The following is a 21,522-nucleotide window of genomic DNA, read 5'->3' as shown; positions in this document are numbered from 1 at the left end:
GGCACAAATAATCTATCCTTATTTCCGTAATTAACATGATGTCTCCAGTCACCTCCATAATGAACGTGATTCTCCCTTTAGTTAAGCAGAAATTAAACTGTTTCATTTTTGGCATATTGAAAATTATTAGGATTTTAGACATTTTTTTTGTTTGAGGTCTGAAGGGTGCTGTTCCTGAAAGTGTAAACTACAGTTTGCTAACTTCTTATAACCTTGGTCATCCAAGGCAGGGACTGTCTCTGAAATACTTTATTCAATATACATATCATGAACACTGCTAGTTCATCAATAAGAGCCAATTTATAACATCCATCAAGCTAATAGAAATCCCATAATTTCACTAATGAAAACCCACTTATAACATCAATTGATTAACAAGGTCTCAGGTATTAATGGAAGATAATGATAGTAGAAGCATTTATTGTTCTTATGTTTGGAATGCAGCCTTTCTGATTAAGTGCCAGATGAATACATCTAAAGTGCAAATTCTAGATTATGGTAACTGACAACCATTAGAGGGTAAAGTAAGTTAAGCAGCACATATGTGCACATTATATCACATAATGTACATCAAAGTATTTTGAGGTGAAGTAAAATAGTAACAAATTCAAACTGACTTAACCAACATTTAATACACTATTCAGTATTTAATACTGAGGATCAGTAGCAAAAAAATCAAAGTCTATGTTGATTTGATTTGAAAGCTCACATAATGGAACAATCTGGTACAGGAGAAGAAAGAGGTCAGAAAAGTGCTTATTTAAAAATTTCACAGTTTGTACTTTACATCCTTTTGCTTATATACAATATTATAGATCTTTGTTTATTTGATTAGGGTTTCAGCTCCATTTCTCTTTCATTTTTTCAGTTGCCAGATGACTGCCTTCAGCAACAAGGATCATATGCTTTCTCATTCACATCAGGAGGGAGAAAGGGAGCCACAGCACACAATTTTGGGGCAAAAGTTCAATGATTGGTGTTCAATCCCACTCCATTTGTGGGCCAAGGGAACATCATGGGTCAGGATTATCCTGATTGGATTAACTTTGGGATAAGGATGAGGTTAATTCCACCTAAACTTCTGAGGCGTGTCCTGCACAATGTGGAAAGAATGAAACAGATTTTGAGAAGGCAGAAAAAATATAGGAAAGAACTGAAGATGTATTCCAGGTTTCTGATGCCATTCAAAGATGTAGGGGATTCAGGAGGAAGGTGGTACACTTGCCGATAAGAAAGAAACACTACAACTTAGTACTGTTGCAGTCACCCACAGAAATAAGATGGGTGCCCTCCTAAAATTTGGTTCACCTTTCAAGATTTCTGATACCACGCATCACAAGAGAGTGTAAGTTTATAAGTCACAAAATGAGAATTTCTAGGAAGAGGAGGACAGGCTTTCCAAACAAATCCAACATGGCGGGGAGAGGATGCAGGGAGGTTGGGAGAAAGACTGGCCTTTGGGGATTTTATGGTGACTAGGGCTTGACACTAGGGTGAAAATTCCTACACAGAGGCCACAACTTGTGTGGCTTGAATTACCCACCGGCACCAAAGAAGGGAGCACCCAGGATTTCTTATCAGCCTGCCCAGATGTAGGGCAAGAGGGAATGGATGAAAGATTGAAAGTTGTCAACCATCAAACTGCCAAACATCAACTATGGAGTCGGAGTCTTTATTACCTGTGTTTAGAGTTTTATTTATTCCGACAAGAAAATAATATAATTTTTATATGTTTATATGCTTTGAAAATGATTTTATTGGACATTTGCTTTCTCAATATTTGTTTGCCAATTTCATGACTACCACCTCAACTCAAGCTTCCATAATTCTTCATTCTAGCTATCAGTCTTCTAACTGGTTTCTTTGTTTTTCCAGAGAAAAACCTATTCCCTGTCTAATAACCCATCCTGTGCACCGCTGCTGAAGGAATTCTCCCCAACCCTGCTTAAACAATCCATTAGTTTTCTACTGCCTTCAGAATAGATTTCAAACTCCTTAGCGGTTTATAAAATTCTTCATCCATCTTGACCTACCTATAGTTCCCATTTCTCCTGCCACATTCCCACACATCACATCATCTTTGCTTCCATTATATCTCCCTACACACGACACTTACCTCCACAGTTCCTAGTCAAGGAGATACATACCAAGGTACGGGTACTTTTGTTGGAAACACACTTCGTTTCTTTTTAGGTTGTCCAAATCCTTTGGATTATTCAAGACTCATCTTAAGCTTTACTTTTTATGAGAAGTACTTCCTGTTTAACACAGGTTGAATATGGTGCTCCTCCTCCACATTTTAATAATAATCTTGATTTCAGTGCTGGTTATTACACTATTTTATTGTCTACATCTTTCTCCAAACTTGATCCTCTTGGGGGTAAGGAACCGTGTTTCTGAGCTCAGAAGGTCACAATCTATTAGGATAATGGGCCTGTAGCCTGCAGATATATACATAACAAAGATAAATAATAATGCCAGATGGCTTATGAAAAATACTCTGACAAGAAATAGAGCCATAGTTCTAATACTCTTAAGTTCTAAGGAGATAAGAGGCACTATAGAGAAATTAGGACCTTCATACATTGCTAGTAGGAATGTAAAAATTGTACAGCCATTTTGGAAAACAATCTGGCAGTTTCTCAAAAGGTTAAGCATAGAATTAGCATATGAGACAGCAATTTTATTCCTAGGTATATATAGCCATGAAAATATTATCTTGACACAATAACTTTGTATGAATGTTCATAGAAACGTTATTCCTAATACCCTCAAAATGGAAACAACCCAAATGTTCACCATTGTATGGACAAATGAACTTTGAAAATCTGATGTGAAGTGAAGGCAGCCAGAAAAGACTACCTGTTACATGATCGCATTCATATGAAATGTCCAGAACAGGCAAATCTAAAGACATAAAGTGGATTAGTGCTTGTCTAGGCCAAAGGGGCAGGGAATAGGAGGGATGAAGTGTGACTGACAAAAGGCATGAGGTATCTTTTGGAGGTGACAAAAATGTTCTGAGGTTGATTGTGGTGATGGTTGAACAATTCTGTAAATATACTAAAACCCACTAAATTTATACTTAATAAAAAAGAAAGAGCACAGATTACTGTGTGAAGGAAAGACTTCACAGAATTGGTGAAATTTGGATTCAGTGATGAACAAATGATGTGAAAAGCAGAGGCAGTGTGCTGTAGGGAAATCAACAAATGCTTTCGTTGGGCAGAACTGGCTTGGAATCCTGCTCTGCCACTTGGTCAAATTACCCTCTCTAGGGATAGCCCGGGTGGCTCAGCGGCTTAGCGCTGCCTTTGGCCTGGGGCATGATCCTGGAGACCTGGGATCGAGTCCCACGTCAGGCTCCCTGCATGGAGCCTGCTTCTCCCTCTGCTTGTGTCTCTGCCTCTCTCTGTTTCTCTCATGAATAAATAAATAAAATCTTAAAAAAAAATTACCCTCTCTAGCTCTTTAGCATTGTTTCCCCCTTTATCCTTACCAAAAAAGTGAATATATTAATGTAATATATTAGTGTAATTACTTCGGAGGATGTGATGACAAATCAGATAATAGATTTAAAATATTTAGCCAGGCACATAAGATAATTATGGCAGGCACATAGCAAGTATTTAATAAATATCAGCTTCTATTATTATGTTCGTTTAATTAATCTTAAATATTGGATTAGGTGGGACAGAGGAAACATATAGATCTATCAATGAAAACTCTCAGAAACTCATCTGAGGTTCCAGTTGAAAGGGATATGAGATACAAAATGATATAAAGGTAATTGTACTCAGTTTAAGAAACGTTTATTAAATACCTTTCTTTTAATCACTAAAAACTGTGATATTGCTGCATATACAAAGACTAATAAGTAGATTGAGATATATACAAATGAAAAGCAGTCTCTGATGTGGTGGTGTAGTAGATGGGTAAATAAATTTGTTTAAGGAAGCATCATACTTGCTATAAGAGAAACTTGTTCACTGTGCACATGACGATGGAGGACAGAAAAACTGGATATAGAAGAGTGACATTTGTTCTCAACTACTCACTAACCACTTAAGCCTGCACTAACTGGAGAATTGTTAGGATTCCTTGCTGACATTTTCCACCTCGAGTACACAGCAGAGATTATTAAAGGCTTGAGTTGATTTTGTTCAGTGGAAAGATGAGAAAAATAACATCCAAAATGTTAAAGAATGCCTGTTAATTTGATGACTGTGAATATTCCAGAGACTTATGCCCAAAGTTCCCAGATTACTTGTCTATCTTTCTTACTAGACTATAAACTCCTTGCAGGCAAACATCTTGAATGTATCTGGTCCATTCTCCAATTGCCAGCAGGCCAAGTATACATTTAATAAAAAATTGTTAAATGAGTGTTCCTCAAATCCCTCCCTTGTCAAAAATGGAAGACTCTTTAACGAGTGACCAGCCAGTTGACTGTTTAACAGTTACACTTTGAAATGGACAACCCCCCCCCAAAAAAAAACAACCCCTATATAATCATGTTTCCTTTCAAATAAAACCCTGACAGTTATGTCATTCTCTTTTCTTTTCCTTCAGGAGGAATTATTTGATTGAAGGCTTGGAAAAAAGTGGGTGGCTTGGCAGCTGAAAATAAACTCCCTCTGAAACAAAGATGGCATGTATAAATTGCTGTGATCTGGAGCTGAGGCCAAGAACAAAAAATAATTCTTGAGCAGTCTTCCCCTTAATGTCATAGGGTCTGGAGAGGCTCTGGGCTTCGGTGCATTCCGTTGCACGCAAAGATGAACTGGAACCGTTATCCAGTCAACTGTTTCTTGAGCACTTACTACCTGTCAGGCATTTAGCTAAGATGGTTGTTGTTGTTGTTGTTGTTTTTAATTGAACTCTGCCTGGAGGTGGTGAAAACATCAGGCGGGGCTTTTCTCAGCAACAATCCTGCAGAATCCCAGAGGGGAGTATCATTTTGGGGGGAGGGTTTTATCTGCATGCATTAGGCGTAGCCACTGGGCCTGTCACTCGTGAGGAAGGAGAAGCTGAAGCTAACAGGAGGTGCTTCCTGCGTCCCCCTCCTTTGCAGAAGGCAACCCCCGGTGGGCTGCTCTAGCCATTGGAGGGAGGCGTGGCTTTAAGGAGGCGTGGCTCTAAAGACGCGGGCCCCCGGCTTGGATGGACCACGTGACGCGCGTCCGGGCGTTGAGTGACAGGCGCAGCTTTGGGCGGGCCTTGGAGGAAATCAACTTCCGGGGGCAGAGGTGTTCGAAGCCGGGTGGTGCGTGGGGTGTCCCAAGTGGTGTGGCTGGGGTCGCCGCGGTTCCCCACCCCCGTCCCCCCCCCGCGCCCCCCGCCACGGGCTTGGGGTCGTGCCCCGGGTGTGCGCGTGCGGGGCAGTGTGCCGGGGCTCACCTGGCAGCGTGGGGGAGCGGCGCGGCGGCGGCGGCGGCGGCGGCCAGAGCGGGGAGCAGGTAAATGGACGCTCGCCTTCCGGGCCTGGGGCTGGGGGCCGGGGCGGCGCGCCCCGAGGCGGCCTGGGCGCGGGCGGGGAGCGCGGCCGGGTTCCGCCTGGCGCAGGCGCGGGAGTCGGAGCCGGACCCGGAGCGCGCTGACCCGGTGCCGGCGGGTTCCGGCCCCTGCACGTTCCAGAGTCGAGGATTTCCGAACGCCCGCGGACCAGGACACGTGATCGTTTGTGTCACCGAAGCTCCCACCGAGCGGAGACTGCGGTCCCCGGCGAGTCTTCTCAGCGATGTCGCCCGGGTTGGTGCCCCCCGCCACTCCGCGGTGGACACCGGCGTAGAGCCCCACGACGTCCGCCAGCCACATTCCCGTAGTTACTCTGGGCCACAGGTTGCAGTCCCAGCGGCATGCGGGAGGGCTAAGGCGGGAGCCAGTAACTTTCCAAGTGGTGAGGCATATTCTTCATCCCTCATAGCGCGCCCCCCTTTTCCGCACAATAAAGATGTCTCTTCCGTCTGTCTGCCCGTGGTGTGTACTGTGGTGGAAAGCTCTGGACACGAAGCCTATTTGTGGCTTCCCTTTAAGGAGTGGTAGCCCTATGAAGAGCAGTTCTGGATGTCTTCTTGGTAGGATGCTGCTGCTGCTGCTGCTGCTGCTCCTCCTCTCACTTGCATCCATGAGGGGCGTTGGGGCAGAGCCTGATTTCCTGGAGGGTAAAGTCCTGGCCACAGCTGTAGGTGACTCAGCGGCCCCTTAAGAATTCCGACTCCTTTCCTTCCCTTCTCGTCTGAAATGTACACATACTGATGCCACCTTCCTCTCCAAATATGTGTATCCAGGCGGTCGTTGGGTGAGGGCTTTTGGGAGTAGCGTTTGCATGTTGCCTGGTGGAGTGATGGGGTTCGGCTAACATTTCACCCTACAGGGTAAGGTAAAATGGCCAGAATATCTAGTTGGGTGGGAGAACAGGGAGTGGCAATAGATTCACTTTGTTCTCTGACATCAGAGAGCTCTACACTTCTGATCATCCTGTTTGCCATGTGCTGTAATTTCTGTTGCAATGAAGGAATTGGCATACATACTGTACCTGTTAGGTAAATGGAGCATATGGAGCATGGGGGATGCCAGGGAGAGTGCACCTGTGTGGGGTGCTGGCTGGCCAGTAAAGTGTGTGGTCCGCAATCGCCCTGGTTACAGAGTTGACTGGCTAGGAAAGTTGTTCTGTGGGCTTGGAAATCTTATTACGAATTGGTATCCTAGCAACAGTATAAGCCAAATGGAATAAACATAAAACAGTGATGGAAGTTACAATTTACCTCTTATTACATGGAAAAATGTATCTTCTTATTGGAGTAATCAGCTCAAAACTTCTGAGAGCTTTTTGTAATCATCTTAATACCAGTCAGAAAGAAACTGCAGAGTCCTCAGAGAGGGACAGCACTTACTTATTTTCGGTGACAGTAAAACAGCAACAATAATAATAATAATTAGCTGATCTGAAGGGTTAAATGGATAAACAGGAATTTGCCCAGTTAGAGGCATTTTATCTTATACACTTGTCTGTAGATGTATGATTTATAAAGTATAGGATTGTTATAAATGAAGTTACTTGAAGGTTTATTATATTTCTTCTAATAGAAGTTGGGGTGGCAGTGCATTGGACTGGATGAGAATGTCAGGTAACTTGTTTCCAAATTCTGGCTCACAATCAACAGTGCTCCTTTATGAACCTGCTCTTTGTGACTTTTGATCTTTTTTGGAAGCTCATCAAATTTTGTTGTTTTCAGACAATGAGAACGTAATAAAAAAGGCAACTCTCTTTAGATTTTTTTATATCAATGTCTGTTTCTTATTGACAAATCTTGATCATAGTCAATTTTTTTGATTTACAATATGCCTAAGGATTTTTTGGTTTCCTCACTGTCTCCCCTACCTCCAAACCTAGTGAGCTGAGTTTGGCTCATTTAATTTGATATATATTTTTCAAAAATGCATGTCCTATGTCCTTTAAGATTTTGGCTTATTGAACTACATAATTTACAATTAAAATTTATCATTTGGTCAGAAATTGTATGTGGATTTTCGACTGTGAGGTGGGTAGGTGCCCCTAACCGTTGGGTTGTTCAAGAGCCAGTTATATTTCATTTTCTTGTCTGATTGCACTGGCTAGGACCTCCAGTATGATGTTGAATAGGAGCAGGTGTCATTGTCTTGTATCTCATCTTAGTGGGCAAGTCATGTAGTCTTTTACCGTTAAATATTAGCTGTAGGTTTTTTGTAAATGGTTTTCATCAGATTGGGGAAATTTTCTTACTTTTAGTTTGCTGAGGTTCTTTTTTTTAGATCATGAATGAATTTTTTTTGTTGTTGTTGGTGTGGAAATCGTAGTTGTATAGTAGAAAATTGGGAAATAATCCTATGAAATCAATCCTATTTTGCTGGCTTTTCTTTCAGTCTTTATTTTACAAACATTTTTTAAAAAAAACTGTAAATATTGTTTTATGTTTATTCCTTTTCACTCAGCATTAAGTTTTTGAGAACTTGATTTGTAAGTTCTTGATTTATAGTTAAGATAGTTTTCTCAATTGAAATTAACATTTAATATCTTTGTACATAACTCTGGTAAGATTCTTTTAATCAGTTTTTAAAAATGTAGTTATTTAAAGTGCATGAAATTTTTTCAGATTCTTAATATATACTGCCTCGTTTAATTTGATGTTTTTAAAATTTTTTCTCTGGGTTATTGTAATAAAATTTGGAGCAAAACTTTTGGGCATCACTGTAAGGTAAAATTCTAGAATCTCAGAAACTCAGAGTACCTTAGATTTTATCTAGTTTGAACCATTACTTTTATAGGTTTAGGGTATAAAATAAGTAAATTATTTTTCCACCAGCGTTGTTGTTTTGCTGCCATTGCTCTAGATAGAATTCCTCCTGATGCATTTTGTGTAATGTGAAATACTATTCATGTTCTTCTTTTGATAAGAATTATAGAAGTCTTTGAGCCTAGCATCATGCAGATACTCTCTGTATGTTGTTTTATTGAATTCCAACCTGTACCTTTTGAGGTAGATAGTATTTTCCCATTTCTTAGCCAGGGAAATTGAGTCTCAGACGAGTGAGGAAACTTATCGAAGGTTGCATTAATAGTCAGTGGTAGAGCTGGGCTTTGATCACGAGTGTTCCTGAATCTTGTTTTAATCATAGGCTATGCTACCAACAGTGAGTTCTTGTAAGCATTTTGTTGTGTTTATTCTGAATCTGTCTTAATTTGATGCTTAGAATAAACTCATTAAACAAATTAATAACATGAGACAGTCTCAGTCACTTCTAAAATGTTTACCCAAATTTATGTCTTTTTATATTTTTAAATTAGACATTTCTTTTCCTGTACCCTCTTTCCTTCCCTGTGAAATCCTCAAACACTGGTACAAAGACTGTTGTTAGCTATATGCCATAGAATCCAATTAAAGAATTTGGAATATATTTAATGTTACTAGCAAGGGATATAACAATTTTTTAAAATTTTGAAATGAGAAGCAGTTTTTTAAATTACAATTTTAATACATCAAGAACAGAGATGATGTTATTCATTTTAAAATGCAACACATAATAATTCTCATAAAGCTGTTTTCCTTAGAAGCATATATACATTTTGGTATTTACATAATGCAGTCCAATACATATAGTTCTATAGAGTAACTGTATGTATTAAGTAACCACTCTTTTGTGAAGTGTGAAATCACTTTTTCCTGGTATTCTGAGAAGACTGACTTTCTTTTCCCTTTGTCAGCTTTACTATCATTGACCATGTGCATTTCCTACCAAAAGTAGGCCTAGATAATGAAGAGACCAGCCAAATTGCCTTTATGTTGTGACCAACCTTGTGTTAAGAGAGGATCTGTACGATCATTTCAAGATGCTTGACTTTTATATTATGAGAATTCAGAACTTCCATAGTTGTAGTAAAGACAGTGTTGCAGTATTATGCAAACTCCATTAATCTGTGCATGTGCTTAACAAATAGACAGGAGCTTGCATGAATATTACTAAGAAACTAGATGTGTAGTCATCAATACAAGATAGTTAAAAAAAATTGAGAGTATCAATTTTAATTGTGAATTTTAATTTTAATTATGAATTTAATAGAGACAACTGAAAGTGGGGTTGCACCTTTTATTCACAGTTTGCCCAGATTGGGCATGAAAAATTAAAAATAAACCTATGATATCTGAATGGTGTTAAATGGGCCACCTGCCCTGAATCACAAGACAAATTGAAATGAGTATTCATTTTCTATTCTGTAGAATGGGGGAAAAAAAAAGTTTGTTTATTGACTGCTGATACTTTTCTTGAGGCATTTGGATATTTTAGATTTCTTCTTTTGTCTGTTATGCAGAAGAGGTACATTTTATTAATTTCTTAATTAATGGCTTCTACTTAGGGTGACTGGTGTTGTAAAATATCTCTTGCTTATTTGGTCTATGTGTTTTCCCCCCAGTCATATTAGTTAAGGATAGTTGTGTAGTACTTTTTGTTGCAAGAATCTTTTGTAGAAGACTTTACCTTCGTTGGTGTATTGAGTTTATTTTCTGTAGTTCCAAAGTTAGTTGTTACTGATCTTGCTTTTCTTGTTATCAATTGGAAAAGAAAGGAGTGCCATAAGGCTACTCTCAGTGTTACAGTCTATCAAAGAACGTGATTTCCATATGATTGCAGAGAAGTCCTGTGACCACTTAGCATCTAGTCAGATTGCAAAATGTTTTATTGTGTGATTCGTACAAAATACTTAGGAGTAGAAAATCTCATGAACAAGTGAGACAGCACATATGTGAAAATTTCGAATGATTTTTTTTTTTCTCCCACGTAGAAGGGCCATGGATACCATAATAGTTACTTTCATCTGATCAAAATAATTCGGCAAATTGCTCAGGTAGTGAATTAGGAATCATAAGGCTGATTCTTTAATCAGCATATACTTTTTCCCCACTTTATCAGCATTTACTTTTTCTCCACCAATCCATCTGTTGGTGATGTGTCTGTGTCGTGTGTGTATATATATTTTGGGAAGTACACTTTGGGAAGTTTTTGGTCATTATTTCTTCAAATACTCGTTTTAGCCCTTTCTCTCACTATTCTTTTGGGACTGCCATAGTGCATATTTTGGCTTGCTTGATGGTTTCCCACAGGTCTCTGAGGATCTGTTGTTCATTTTTCTTCATTATTTTTTCTTTCTGTTCCTCAGATTGATTACTCTCAATTGAGGATGCCCAAACATTGGCCTGTAGGTTGGTTTGTCTCTTACCTATTGAGTGTATTGAGTATGTTTCCTGGTGTATAACGCACAATGTTAGACAAATGGAAAAAACAAAACAAAACAGTCATTTGGAAGGACAAAGAGTGATCAAGGAAGAAGTCAAGACAAAAGCTTTACCAATAGTAACAGTAAGTTCGGAGTTACAAAGTGGGGTTTTTGGTAGACTGAGAGGATAAAGAGGGTTTGGGATACTAAAAGTTTGAATAGGAATGAATGACAGGTTCAATGGGAATGATAGCTTACTATAAATAGAAGGGTACAGAATTGTAGTAAGAAAGTGAATTTTAGAGGTTAAGATCCAGGAATTGAGGCATTTGTGTCAATACCACAAATATAGTGACTACCTGTGTTTATGGACCAATTACTGCAATGATATATTGTGATATATAGAGTAATACATAATAGAGGTGATAATAGTAGCCACTATTTTTAAGTATCTAATGTAGCAGTTACTTTAATTGGGTACTTTCAAACAGTTCTTTTTGATTATTTTTACATTGAGGTGAAACTCATATAACACAGAAGTAGTCATTTTAAAGTGTGTAATTAGTGGCACATAATGCTAATTCACTATTCTGAATAGTGCTGCCGTGAACATTTGTGTACCAGTATTTGTTTGTGTACTTGTATTCAATTTTCTTGGGCATATATGCAGGGGTAGAATTGCAGGGTAATATGGTAGTTCCGTTTACCATTTTGAGAAATTGCTAAGCTATTTTCCTAAATGGCTGTATATATTATACTCCTACCAGCAATGTACAGGATTCCAGTTTTTCCACTTCTTCGTACTTGGTTTCTTTTTCCTTTCCTTTCCTTTCCTTTCCTTTCCTTTCCTTTCCTTTCCTTTCCTTTCCTTCCCTTTCCTTCCCTTTCCCTTCCCTTTCCCTTCCCTTTCCCTTCCCTTTCCCTTCCCTTTCCCTTCCCTTTCCCTTCCCTTTCCCTTCCCTTTCCCTTTCCTTTCCTCATTGTGGTTTTGATTTGTATTTTCCTAATGATGATACTAATCGATGATTTAAGTATTTTTTGGTTATTTTCATATCTTTTTTTGAAGAAGTGTTTATTCAATTCTTTTGCTAATTTTCTTTTTTTTAAATTTATTTTATTTTATTTTATTTATTTATGATAGGCACACAGTGAGAGAGAGAGAGAGAGAGGCAGAGACATAGGCAGAGGGAGAAGCAGGCTCCATGCACCGGGAGCCCGACGTGGGATTTGATCTCAGGTCTCCAGGATCGCACCCTGGGCCAAAGGCGGGCGCTAAACCACTGTGCCACCCAGGGATCCCCCTTTTGCTAATTTTAAAATTGAGTTGTCTTTTTTTTTTTTTTTTCTTTTTTTAGATTTCTATTTATTTATTCATGGGAGACAGAGAGAGAGGCAGAGACACAGGCAGAGGGAAAAGTAGGCTCCATGCAGGGAGCCTGACGTGGGACTCAATCCCGGGATTCCAGGATCCTGCCCTGGGCTGAAGGCAGCGCTAAACCGCTGAGCTACGGGGGCTGCCTTTGAGTTGTCTTTTTGTTGAGTTTTAAGAGTTCCTTATATGTTCTGGATATTAGACCCTTATTAGGTATATGACTTGCAAATGTTTTCACTCATTTTGTAGGTGTTTTCCCTTTCTTTTCTTTATTTGTTTAAGAGAGAGAGAAACAGATACTGAGAGAGTGAGGGCACAAATGGAGAGGAGAGGGAGAAGCAGACTCCCCCTGAGTGGGGAACCCGATGTAGGGCTCAATCCCAGGACCCCGAGATCATGACCTAATCCCAAGGCAGATGTTTAACCGATTGAGCCATCCAGGAGCCTCTATTTTCCCTTTCTTGATAATGCCCTTTGAAACACAAAAGTTGTAAATTTTGAGTGCACTACACAGGTGCCCCTTAATTAAAGACTTCAAAGAAATGGATGCTCCAAACTTCAGATTTTTGATAGTATACTATTCTGTGTATTGTTTATGAAGTTAACTAGTTATTCCCAATATATATTTTTGGTGTACATTATTGTACTTTGAATCTAAGTCATGTCTCTTGTAAATATTTGCACCTGATTAGATAATTTTTAATCCATTCTCCCAATTTTTGCCTTTTGATTAGAGTGTTTAATCCATGTGTATATAATGTAGTTACTAGTAAGATAGGATTTATGCTTGCCATTTTACTATTTATTTTCTGTATGTCAAGTGGGCTCTTCTTTTGGTTCCTTAATTCCTCCACTACTTTCTTTTTTGTTAAATAGATATTTTCTCCTATGCCATTTTAATTCTTTTGTTTCTTTTACTATATATCTTTTGAGTTTTTTCCCTAGTGGTTGCTTTGGGGATTGCAAACAATATCTTAATTTATAACAGACTGTTTGATGTTCATTTGCATTAATACCAACCTAATCTCAAATTTATACAAAATTTGCTATTACCTAGCTCTATTTCTTCCTTTTTGTGCTACTTTTGTACAAATTACATTTTTCTACTCTGTATGCTTGCCAACACAGTTTTGTAGTATTTGCTTTGTGCAGTTGTCTTTAAATCAGATATGAGTTAAAAGAATTATGAACAAATACGCTTTTATACCTATTTTCATGTTTGCCAATGTAGTTACCTTTACTTGTGTTCCTATTTCTTTATGTAGGTTCAAGTACTGTCTTATTATCCTTTCATTTCATTCTTTAGGACTCCCTTTAGTATGTCTCATAGATAAGAACTGCCTGTGATGACTTCTCTGTTTTTGTTTATTTGATTAAGTCTTAATTTCTTCATTTTTTGAATATTAGTTTTGCTGGATTTAGAATTCTTGGTGGACAGTCTTCTTCTTCTGAAACTTTGAATGTGTCATCCCCACTGCCTTCAGGCTTTCATGGTTAAAAATCTTATCTTGGATTCCTTGTATGAGATGAGTTGCTTTTCTCTTGCTGCTTTCAAGATTATCTCTTTGTCTTTGGTATTTGAAAGTTTGCTTATGACAAACTTCAATGTGTGCTTTGATACATTGAAGTATGGATCTCTTTATCCTAGTTGGAGTTGTTGAGTAGAGTAATGTATTTGGATGTGTAGAGTAATGTATTTCATCAAATTTGTGGAGTACTGTAGCATTATTTCTTCCAAATTTTCTTTCTGTCCCTGCCACCCTCTTTCTCTCCTTTCTTTCTGGTACTCTCTTTATGCATATGCATATATTTGTATGCCTGGTGGTTTTCACAGGTCTTTGATGTTCTGTTCATTTTCTTCATTCTTTTTTCTTCCTGTTCCTCAGACTGGATAATCTCAAATGCTCTATCTTCAGGCTCACTATTCTTTCTTCCGCCAGTTCAAATATGCTGTTAAGATGTTTTGGTAAAATTTCTTTGGTTTCATTAGTGCACTTTTCAACTTGAGATGTTTTTGTTTTGTTTTTATGATTCTTGTATTTTCATTAATATTCTCCATTTTCTGAGACACAGTCATAATTTACTTTTGTTATTTAGGCATGGTTTCCTTTAGTATTTTGGGACTATATCTATGAACATATATAAAATAGTTGATTTTAATGTCTATTAAGAACAATGTCTGAGTTTCCTCAGGAGTAATTTCTATTGATCTCCCTTTTTTCCCCTCCGTATGTGAACTTTACTTTTTTTGTTTCTTTGCATGTCTCATAATTTTTGTCAAGGACTAGACATTAAAAATGTAAATGTTATATATAGTGTATGTACTTAATGTGATATATAACCAATACTTATATTATGTGTAATATGGAAATTTGGATATCACATTCTTTCTCCTCCTGAGGGTTTGTTATTGTTGCTGTTTGTTTTTGTTATTATTGCAGTTTGCTTGTTTAATGACTTAGTGAACTCTGTGTAAATTCTGTATTCTTTGTCTTGTCCTCTGTGGTCACTGAGCATTATTATCTGTTATATTATGCTATTTAATTTTTTATAATTTGGTCCATTTAAATAGAGGAAATCTTTAGTTAGGGCTTGTGAATTATGATTAAAAGGTTCAGTGAATTGTCAAAACTATACTGAAAGGGGAAAGTAAAGAGGCATTTGTTGAATAATTACTATTTGCAATGCCATAACATATTACTTGCAGAAATTGAATTTTCCGATTAGTGAGATTTCCTTAATAAAGAAAGACAGAAGCCAAATATTTTTGCTTTGGTGAGCATCTCTAAACTTATACTTGTGGATTTTAATGCCTTAGTAATTGTAGATAAGTGAACTCCCCCCCCCATCCTTCCCCTCACCCCTTGAGCATTTAATAGACTAGTTTAGCAACCTGTAGTATCTGAGAGTAATAATTGAGAATTGAGAATATTATTTCCAGTGCTATGGAAGATATTGGGATGATTATTACCTGCAAATAGTTGATAAGAACATGGGGTTAAAACGTAGTGTATTATATCTTTGGGTTCTTAGAGTGTGAACATATGTGAGTTTTTGTATTTTACTTAATTGCATCACCTTTCAACTTGAGGGAGACATAAATGGTTTGTCATTGTTGTAAATGATTACTAGAGATACTTTTTTATATTTATATTAGTCTTTCCTGATGTTCATTTTTCTTTGCAGTTGAAGCATACAGACATTTCTTTGAGAAATAATGTTGTATTTCATCATTCAGAATTCCCAAACAAGTAATTTCAAATTGTTCAAACTCATGAATTTAAGGATGTAAAGGACCTGCTTTATATTACTCAGTTTTTCACAAAGGAATGTCAGGTTAGGTATTTCCAAGATGTGTGTCTCTCTTTTCCTTTATTCCTCTTATTATATTTGAATCATGTGTAATTTTGGGCCAGGTATTTATTTACTTATCACCAGACAGATTTGCCATGTTTGAGTGGTGTATGTTGTTGCCAAAGGCTCACTATAAAGTTGTTGAAGTGATAAAGTGGATTGCTAGGAGTATAGCTAATTCTTCTGTGGTGTCTAGTTAATGTAAAATATAAACACACCAACCAAAGACATTTACACAGAATTAAAGAAACACTTATAAGCAATTAAATGAACTTAGTAAATAAAACTTATTACTGTCAGTGCCATCACCCAATAGCTAGCAATTTTTGGACTTGTTATTTACTCATAGAGGAATAGCATCAGTTGACATTTCTGTAGGATTCTGACAATATAATATATAAAAAATGTTGGTAGTGCCTCGATTGCTGTTTGGGGAAGCCTGGATTTTTAGCTAAAATGGTAAAGAGGGAAAGTCCTTCAAATACTGCTCATAAAGGGTCAGGTTTTGTCAGGGATATACTCCATTTGAGTGTGCTTCAGACACGAGGATTATTTTTTCATTAACATACATATTTTATTATGTTTTTCTAGAGGAATTAGAGTCTGCATTATAAGTCTTTCATAGATAAATATTTTTTTGCAATTAGTTAAGTATTGAATGTGAAAAAATCAGAAATGATTCCTACTAAAGTTAGAATTAATTGAAAAAAGTGATCTTGTCGATGATAATGGTACTTTTAGTTGAAGAAATTAAAATTAGTGGTTAGGACAAGTTAAATATCATCTTGGAAAAAAGCAAGCAAACAAGTCCTTTATGTGTGTCCTTTGGTAAACAAATCTATTTCTGTTAAAGGACACAATTAGCAGATTAAGACCTTTGATAAATACATAAACAAGGATTTATGAAGCTGCAACATTAAATGTGGAATCTCTGCTTAGTGAGCTCATATCAATAAATTCAAAACTGAGTTTATAAAAGTTAAAATAAAGAACAACTGAGGTATGTTGAGAAGCAAAATTCAGTTCAATAGAAATCTTTATTGATTCCTGACTATATTTTAGGTATCTGTACTAGCCATTGGAGGATGCAGAAATAAATGTTACTTGGTCTTCAAGAACCTCACAGTCAAGTAGGTGAGAATAATATAAACTAATACGTTGTAGTGAAGATATAAATTGAGAAGGAATGGGTTTCCGAAATTTGTTATAGGGGCATGTGGGGAGACCCTGATGAAGCTGGAGATATAGAACCCCTGAATTTTGATGTTTCTTTGCCAGTGGGAGTGTTTCCCCTATCAGTGTTAGTGACCTCTCCACCTCCATTGGGAGCTTTTTTTCTCATATCCTAGAGAGAATGACTTCTCCACCCTTTCATATCTAGGGTGATTAATTCTGCATTGCCTAAGGAAACTGTAATGGCCTCCCCTGAGGCAGTTGCCATACAAGAAAATACTGATTTCTTTAGGACCAGCCCTACCACCCCTCTTTACTTCTGGGCTTATAACTAGACTCAAATTCCAGCAGACTCTTAAAGGTAAGGTACAAACTGTGACTCATGAGGAAATGTGCTGTACTCCAAGAGAACTACTTAAGTTTTCTAATTTATACAGACAAATCTAGGGAATATGTGTGGAAATGGATACTAAGGGTACAGGATAATGGTGGAAGGAACATAAAATTGGATCAATTTGAATTTATTGATATCAGCTCACTAAGCAGAGATTCCACATTCAATGTTGCAGCTTAGGTAGTTAGAAAAGGCTGTAACCAATTGGTTCCTTGCTTGTCTGGAATATGTACCAAAGGTTGCTCAGACTGAGAAATTGGAAATGCTAGACCTGCCTTGATTTCATGTAGAGGAAGGGCTTTTACAGGCTTAGGGAAATTGGAATGTCAGAGTGGATTTGTCACTTAAGACCCAGACTAGAAGGGTATATAAGACATACCTCTAACCAATACTATGAGAAATATATTGAGATCCCTGGGATCCTTGAAGAGCTCTGTGATTATTGCCTTTCTGTGTAGTCTAGACCTTAGAGTAGGGATGCAGTTACTGAACTGGGAAACTGAAATGCATTGGGAGTAAATGAATTCCAGGGTGGTAGGGGCCAAGTGGTGGTACTCCACTTCCAAAGGTAAGATGAGCATGATTTGGACAGCAGAATCAAAGCAGCAGTTAAGTCTGACTCACCAAGACTAGTGATGTAGTCTACTTGATTGTGGTATTACTAGGAGTGAAATAGATAGAAAGGCTTCTCAATTCTTACTTGATTTGGATACATAGAAAAGTTCTAGGTCAAGTGAACAGAAGTCTAGCCTAAATCAAAAAACAGAAAGTCATGATCCTTCAGTTGTTAGACTTAAATTTTTTTAGATCCAGAACCCTTTGAATGAAGGGAAGACAGGGTCCCTTTAAGGAATGATCCTGGTACATTGCCAAAAGTTTATATTGTTGTTCATTCTTCAAGCCCTTCCCAGAGGATTCTATGGCCTTCTACCAGGGAAATTATGCACTGGGGAAAAGGAGATAATCAGACCTTTTGGAACTACTGAACTCTGGCTCTGAACTGACAGTAATTCCAGGAGACCCAGATTGTCCTTGTGGTCTACTAGTGGAGTAGGGGCACATGGGGGTCTGGTGATCAATGAAGTTTTATCTTAAGTCTGTCTCACAGTGTATCCCCAAGCCTATCCATTGGTTATTTTTCCAATTTCAAGGCATAGTTAGATTCGATATAGTCATCGGCTGACAGCATCCCCACATTGATTCTGGACCATCAGGAGTGAAGGCTAAAAGAGGCCAAAGGGAAGATACCGGAACTGCCCCTACATGGAAAGATAATAAACCAGAAGCAATATCTCATTCCTGGAGAGATTGCAGAGATTAGTGGCACCATCAGAGAATTGAAACATGCAGGGCTGTTGATTCCCAGCACATCCCCATCCATCTGTGTGTTTGACCTGTGCAGGAGACAGATGGATCTTGGAGAATAACAGTGGATTGTTCAAAGCTTCTAACCACATGGTAACTCCAGTTGCAGCTGCTCTACCAGGTAGGGTTTTACTGTTAGAGCAAATTATCCCCAGGTCCTTGGTATGCAGCTATTGATCTGGAAAATGCCCTTTTCTCCATTTTTGTCAGCAAAGTGTTAGCATCTACTTTTACTAAGACTGCACCTATGGCTTCATGGGAGGTTCCCTAAGGTTAATTAACAGGAAGACTCAGACATGGATTATAGACTGTTCTTCATGATAATGCAGGCGCCACCTGAAAGTGGGCAGCTGTAGCACTGTGGCCTCTCTCTGGGATATCCCTAAAGGATGTGGTGATGGCAGATCTTCCCAGTGGGGAGAACTTTGGGCAGTGCACCTGGTGGTTCACTTCGCTTGGAAGGAGAAGTGGTCAGATGGATGAATTGTAGGGAATCAATCATGGGTGATGACCAATGGTTTGGCTGGATGGGCAGAGACTTGGGAGGAATGTGATTAAAAAACTGGTGACAAGGAAATTTGGGGAAGAGATATGTAGATAGACCTTTCTGAACAAAATATATGAAGATATTTGTGTTCCATATGAATGCTTAACAAAGAATGACCTCAGCAGAAGAGGATTTTACTAATCAAGTAAGTAGGATGACCCATTTTGTGGATACTAGTCATCCGCTCTTCCCAGCCATCCCTGTTATTGTCCAATGAGCTCATGAATAAAAATGGCCATGCTGGCAGGTATGGAGGTTACACATGAGCTCAACAACATAAATTTTTCACTCATTAGGACTTGTCTAATTACAGCCAATGCTGAGTGCCCAGTCTGTCATCAGCAGAGAGTAATACTGAATTCCTTATATGACACCATTCCCTGGAGTGATTAGCTAGCTAACTAGAGACAGGTTGATTATATTGGAGTGTTAGCATCATGAAAGTGGCAATGATTTGTTGTTACTGGAATAGACACTTAGCTCTAGATATGGATTTGCCTTCCCTGCATGCAGTGCCTCTGCCAAAACTACCATCTGTGGGCTTACAGAATGCCTTATCCACCATTATGGTATTCCTTACAGCATTGCCTCTGATCAAGGAACTTATTTCAGAGCAAAAGAAGTACAGCTCATGGAATTCATTGGTCTTACGTTTCCTCCCTTCCTAAAGAAGCTGGCTTGACTGAATGATGGAGTAGCCTTTTTTTTTTTTTTAAGATTTTATTTATTTATTTATGCGAGAGAGAGAGACAGAGACAGAGACAGAGACACAGGCAGAGGGACTGTTGTGGGACTCAATCCCAGGACTTCAGGATCACGCCTTGAGCCAAAGGCAGGCGCTAAACCACTGAGCCACCCAGGGATCCCCATGGAGTAGCCTTTTTAATACTTAAGTTACAGTACCAGCTAGGTGTGTCAATATCTTGCAGCACTGGGGTGAGGTTCTTAAGAAGGTCGTATATGCTCAGAGTTAGTATCCAGTATATGGTGGTGGTTTTCTGATAGCCAGGATTTATAATAGTTAGGGAATCAAGGGCTAGGAATGGAAGTGGCTCCATTCACTGTGACCCCTAGTGACCTGTGAGCAAAGTTTTTATTGCCTCTTTCCATGACTTTATGCTCTGCTGGTCTAGATGTTTTAGTCCCAAAAAGAGGAGTACTTTTATCGGCGACACAACAATTCCATTGAACTGGTGCACTGCTGCTTTGGACTCCTCCTGCCACTGAATGAACAGGCAAAGTATCCTCTACTGGCTAGGGTGACTGATCCTATCAAGGGAGAAACTGGACTGCTACTTGAGAGAGGAGGTTAAGAGAGTATGTCTGAAATATAGGAGATCTCTTAGGGCATCTTGATGTTACCATGCCCTGTGATTAAGGTCAATGGAAAATTAAAATAACCCAGTTCAGGGAGGGCTACTGATGGCCTAGACCCTCAGGAATGAAGGTTTGAGCCATTCCATCAGGGAGTCATGACCAGCTGAAGTGTTTGCTGAAGACCAAAAAAATACAGAATGGATAGTGGTAGAAGATAGTTATAAATACCAGCTACAACCATGTGACCAGTTACAGAAACAAAGTCTATAATATAGTAGTATTTTATTTTGTTATGAATTTGTATGTGTATGTATATATATATGTACATATGTATGGCGACATATATAAAATATCTTTTTTCTCTCATTTCCTTACGTGTAGCATAAGATACATTGAGTATATACATAGTATTTTAAGTAGGGTTACTTTTCCATCATAGTGTGTAAAATTTGAGATATCAAGAAGAGTAAGCCTAATTCAAGGACTTTACCTCCTCTTTTGGGGAAGACGTTAGTGTGTTTCCATTTGTACACAGGATAGGTTGTATCATTTTAGGCATAAATATGACCTTGTTATTGTCTTTATTTGAAGATTAAGTGTGGTAATTTAAGATATGTACCAATGCCAAGTTGATTAGAGATGGACTTGTGATGGTTAATTTTATGTTTTATTGAGTGCCTAGATATTTGATCAAAGTTTATTCTGAGTGTATCTGTGAGGATGTTTCTGAATGAGGGTAACATTTTAATTGGTAGACTAAGTAAAGTAGATTGCTCTCTCTAATGTGAATGGTGTCATCCAATCATTCAGTTGAAGATCTGACTAGAACAAAAAGCTAAGGGGGAACTTCTGCCTAATTGCTGAACTGGGACATTGGTCTTCTGCTCTTGGACTGGAACGTATATCATTGACTCTCCTGGTTCTCAGGCTTTTGGACCCTGACTAGAACTACACCATTGATTCTCTTGGATCTCCAGCTTGCCAACTACAGATCTTGGGACTTGTCAGCCTCTATAATGTTATGAGCCAATTCTTTTAATCTTATTTCTGTTTTTTTCTCTCTCTCTATATGTAACATATATATATGTATGTAGTATATATATCTAATGTATATGTAATATATTATGTACTTATCTGCAGGACTCTTAATACACTCACTATAGAAACAAAAAACATATCTAATGTATATGTAATATTATATTATGTACTTATCTGCAGGACTCTAATACACTCACTATAGTATCTTG

General features: G+C 38.2%; 2 protein-coding genes and 1 long non-coding RNA gene across 15 annotated transcripts in view; 2 read left to right on the top strand and 1 right to left on the bottom strand.

The window, feature by feature from the left end:
* LOC144297048 (uncharacterized) overlaps positions 1–4,642 on the top strand; it is a 42,581-nt gene extending 37,939 nt beyond the window's left edge. For 2 of the 3 annotated variants that reach the window (XR_013364103.1, XR_013364101.1), the window contains exon 4: positions 869–2,172. This is a non-coding gene — a long non-coding RNA (uncharacterized LOC144297048). Of the gene's footprint in view, positions 1–868; positions 2,173–4,572 lie in introns of those variants that run through there. The other variant, XR_013364102.1, reaches the window with a different exon arrangement.
* Positions 1–6,685, bottom strand: part of LOC144297047 (uncharacterized) — a 44,358-nt gene extending 37,673 nt beyond the window's left edge. For 3 of the 6 annotated variants that reach the window (XR_013364097.1, XR_013364098.1, XR_013364096.1), the window contains exons 1-2: positions 5,401–6,515; positions 2,148–2,441 (exon numbers count right to left, since the gene is read on the bottom strand). Coding sequence is in view for 1 of the 6 variants with exons in the window: in XM_077870599.1 (XP_077726725.1) it covers positions 5,401–5,817 (417 nt within the window). In the remaining 5 variants the exon portion in view is untranslated. Of the gene's footprint in view, positions 1–2,147; positions 2,442–5,400; positions 6,516–6,538 lie in introns of those variants that run through there. The other 3 variants (XR_013364100.1, XR_013364099.1, XM_077870599.1) reach the window with 3 other exon arrangements.
* The window catches only part of CCDC91 (coiled-coil domain containing 91), a 331,386-nt gene continuing 315,214 nt past the window's right edge, over positions 5,351–21,522 (top strand). For 4 of the 6 annotated variants that reach the window (XR_013364095.1, XR_013364094.1, XR_013364092.1 and 1 more), the window contains exon 1: positions 5,352–5,459. The gene's annotated coding sequence lies outside the window, so the exon portion shown is untranslated. Of the gene's footprint in view, positions 5,460–21,522 lie in introns of all 6 variants that reach the window. The other 2 variants (XM_077870588.1, XM_077870587.1) reach the window with 2 other exon arrangements.

Source organism: Canis aureus, chromosome 25 (genome assembly GCF_053574225.1).
Source record: "Canis aureus isolate CA01 chromosome 25, VMU_Caureus_v.1.0, whole genome shotgun sequence".
NCBI classification, from domain to species: domain Eukaryota; kingdom Metazoa; phylum Chordata; class Mammalia; order Carnivora; family Canidae; genus Canis; species Canis aureus.
Note: the sequence above shows the minus strand (reverse complement) of the source record. Positions and strands in the feature narration are given on the sequence as shown.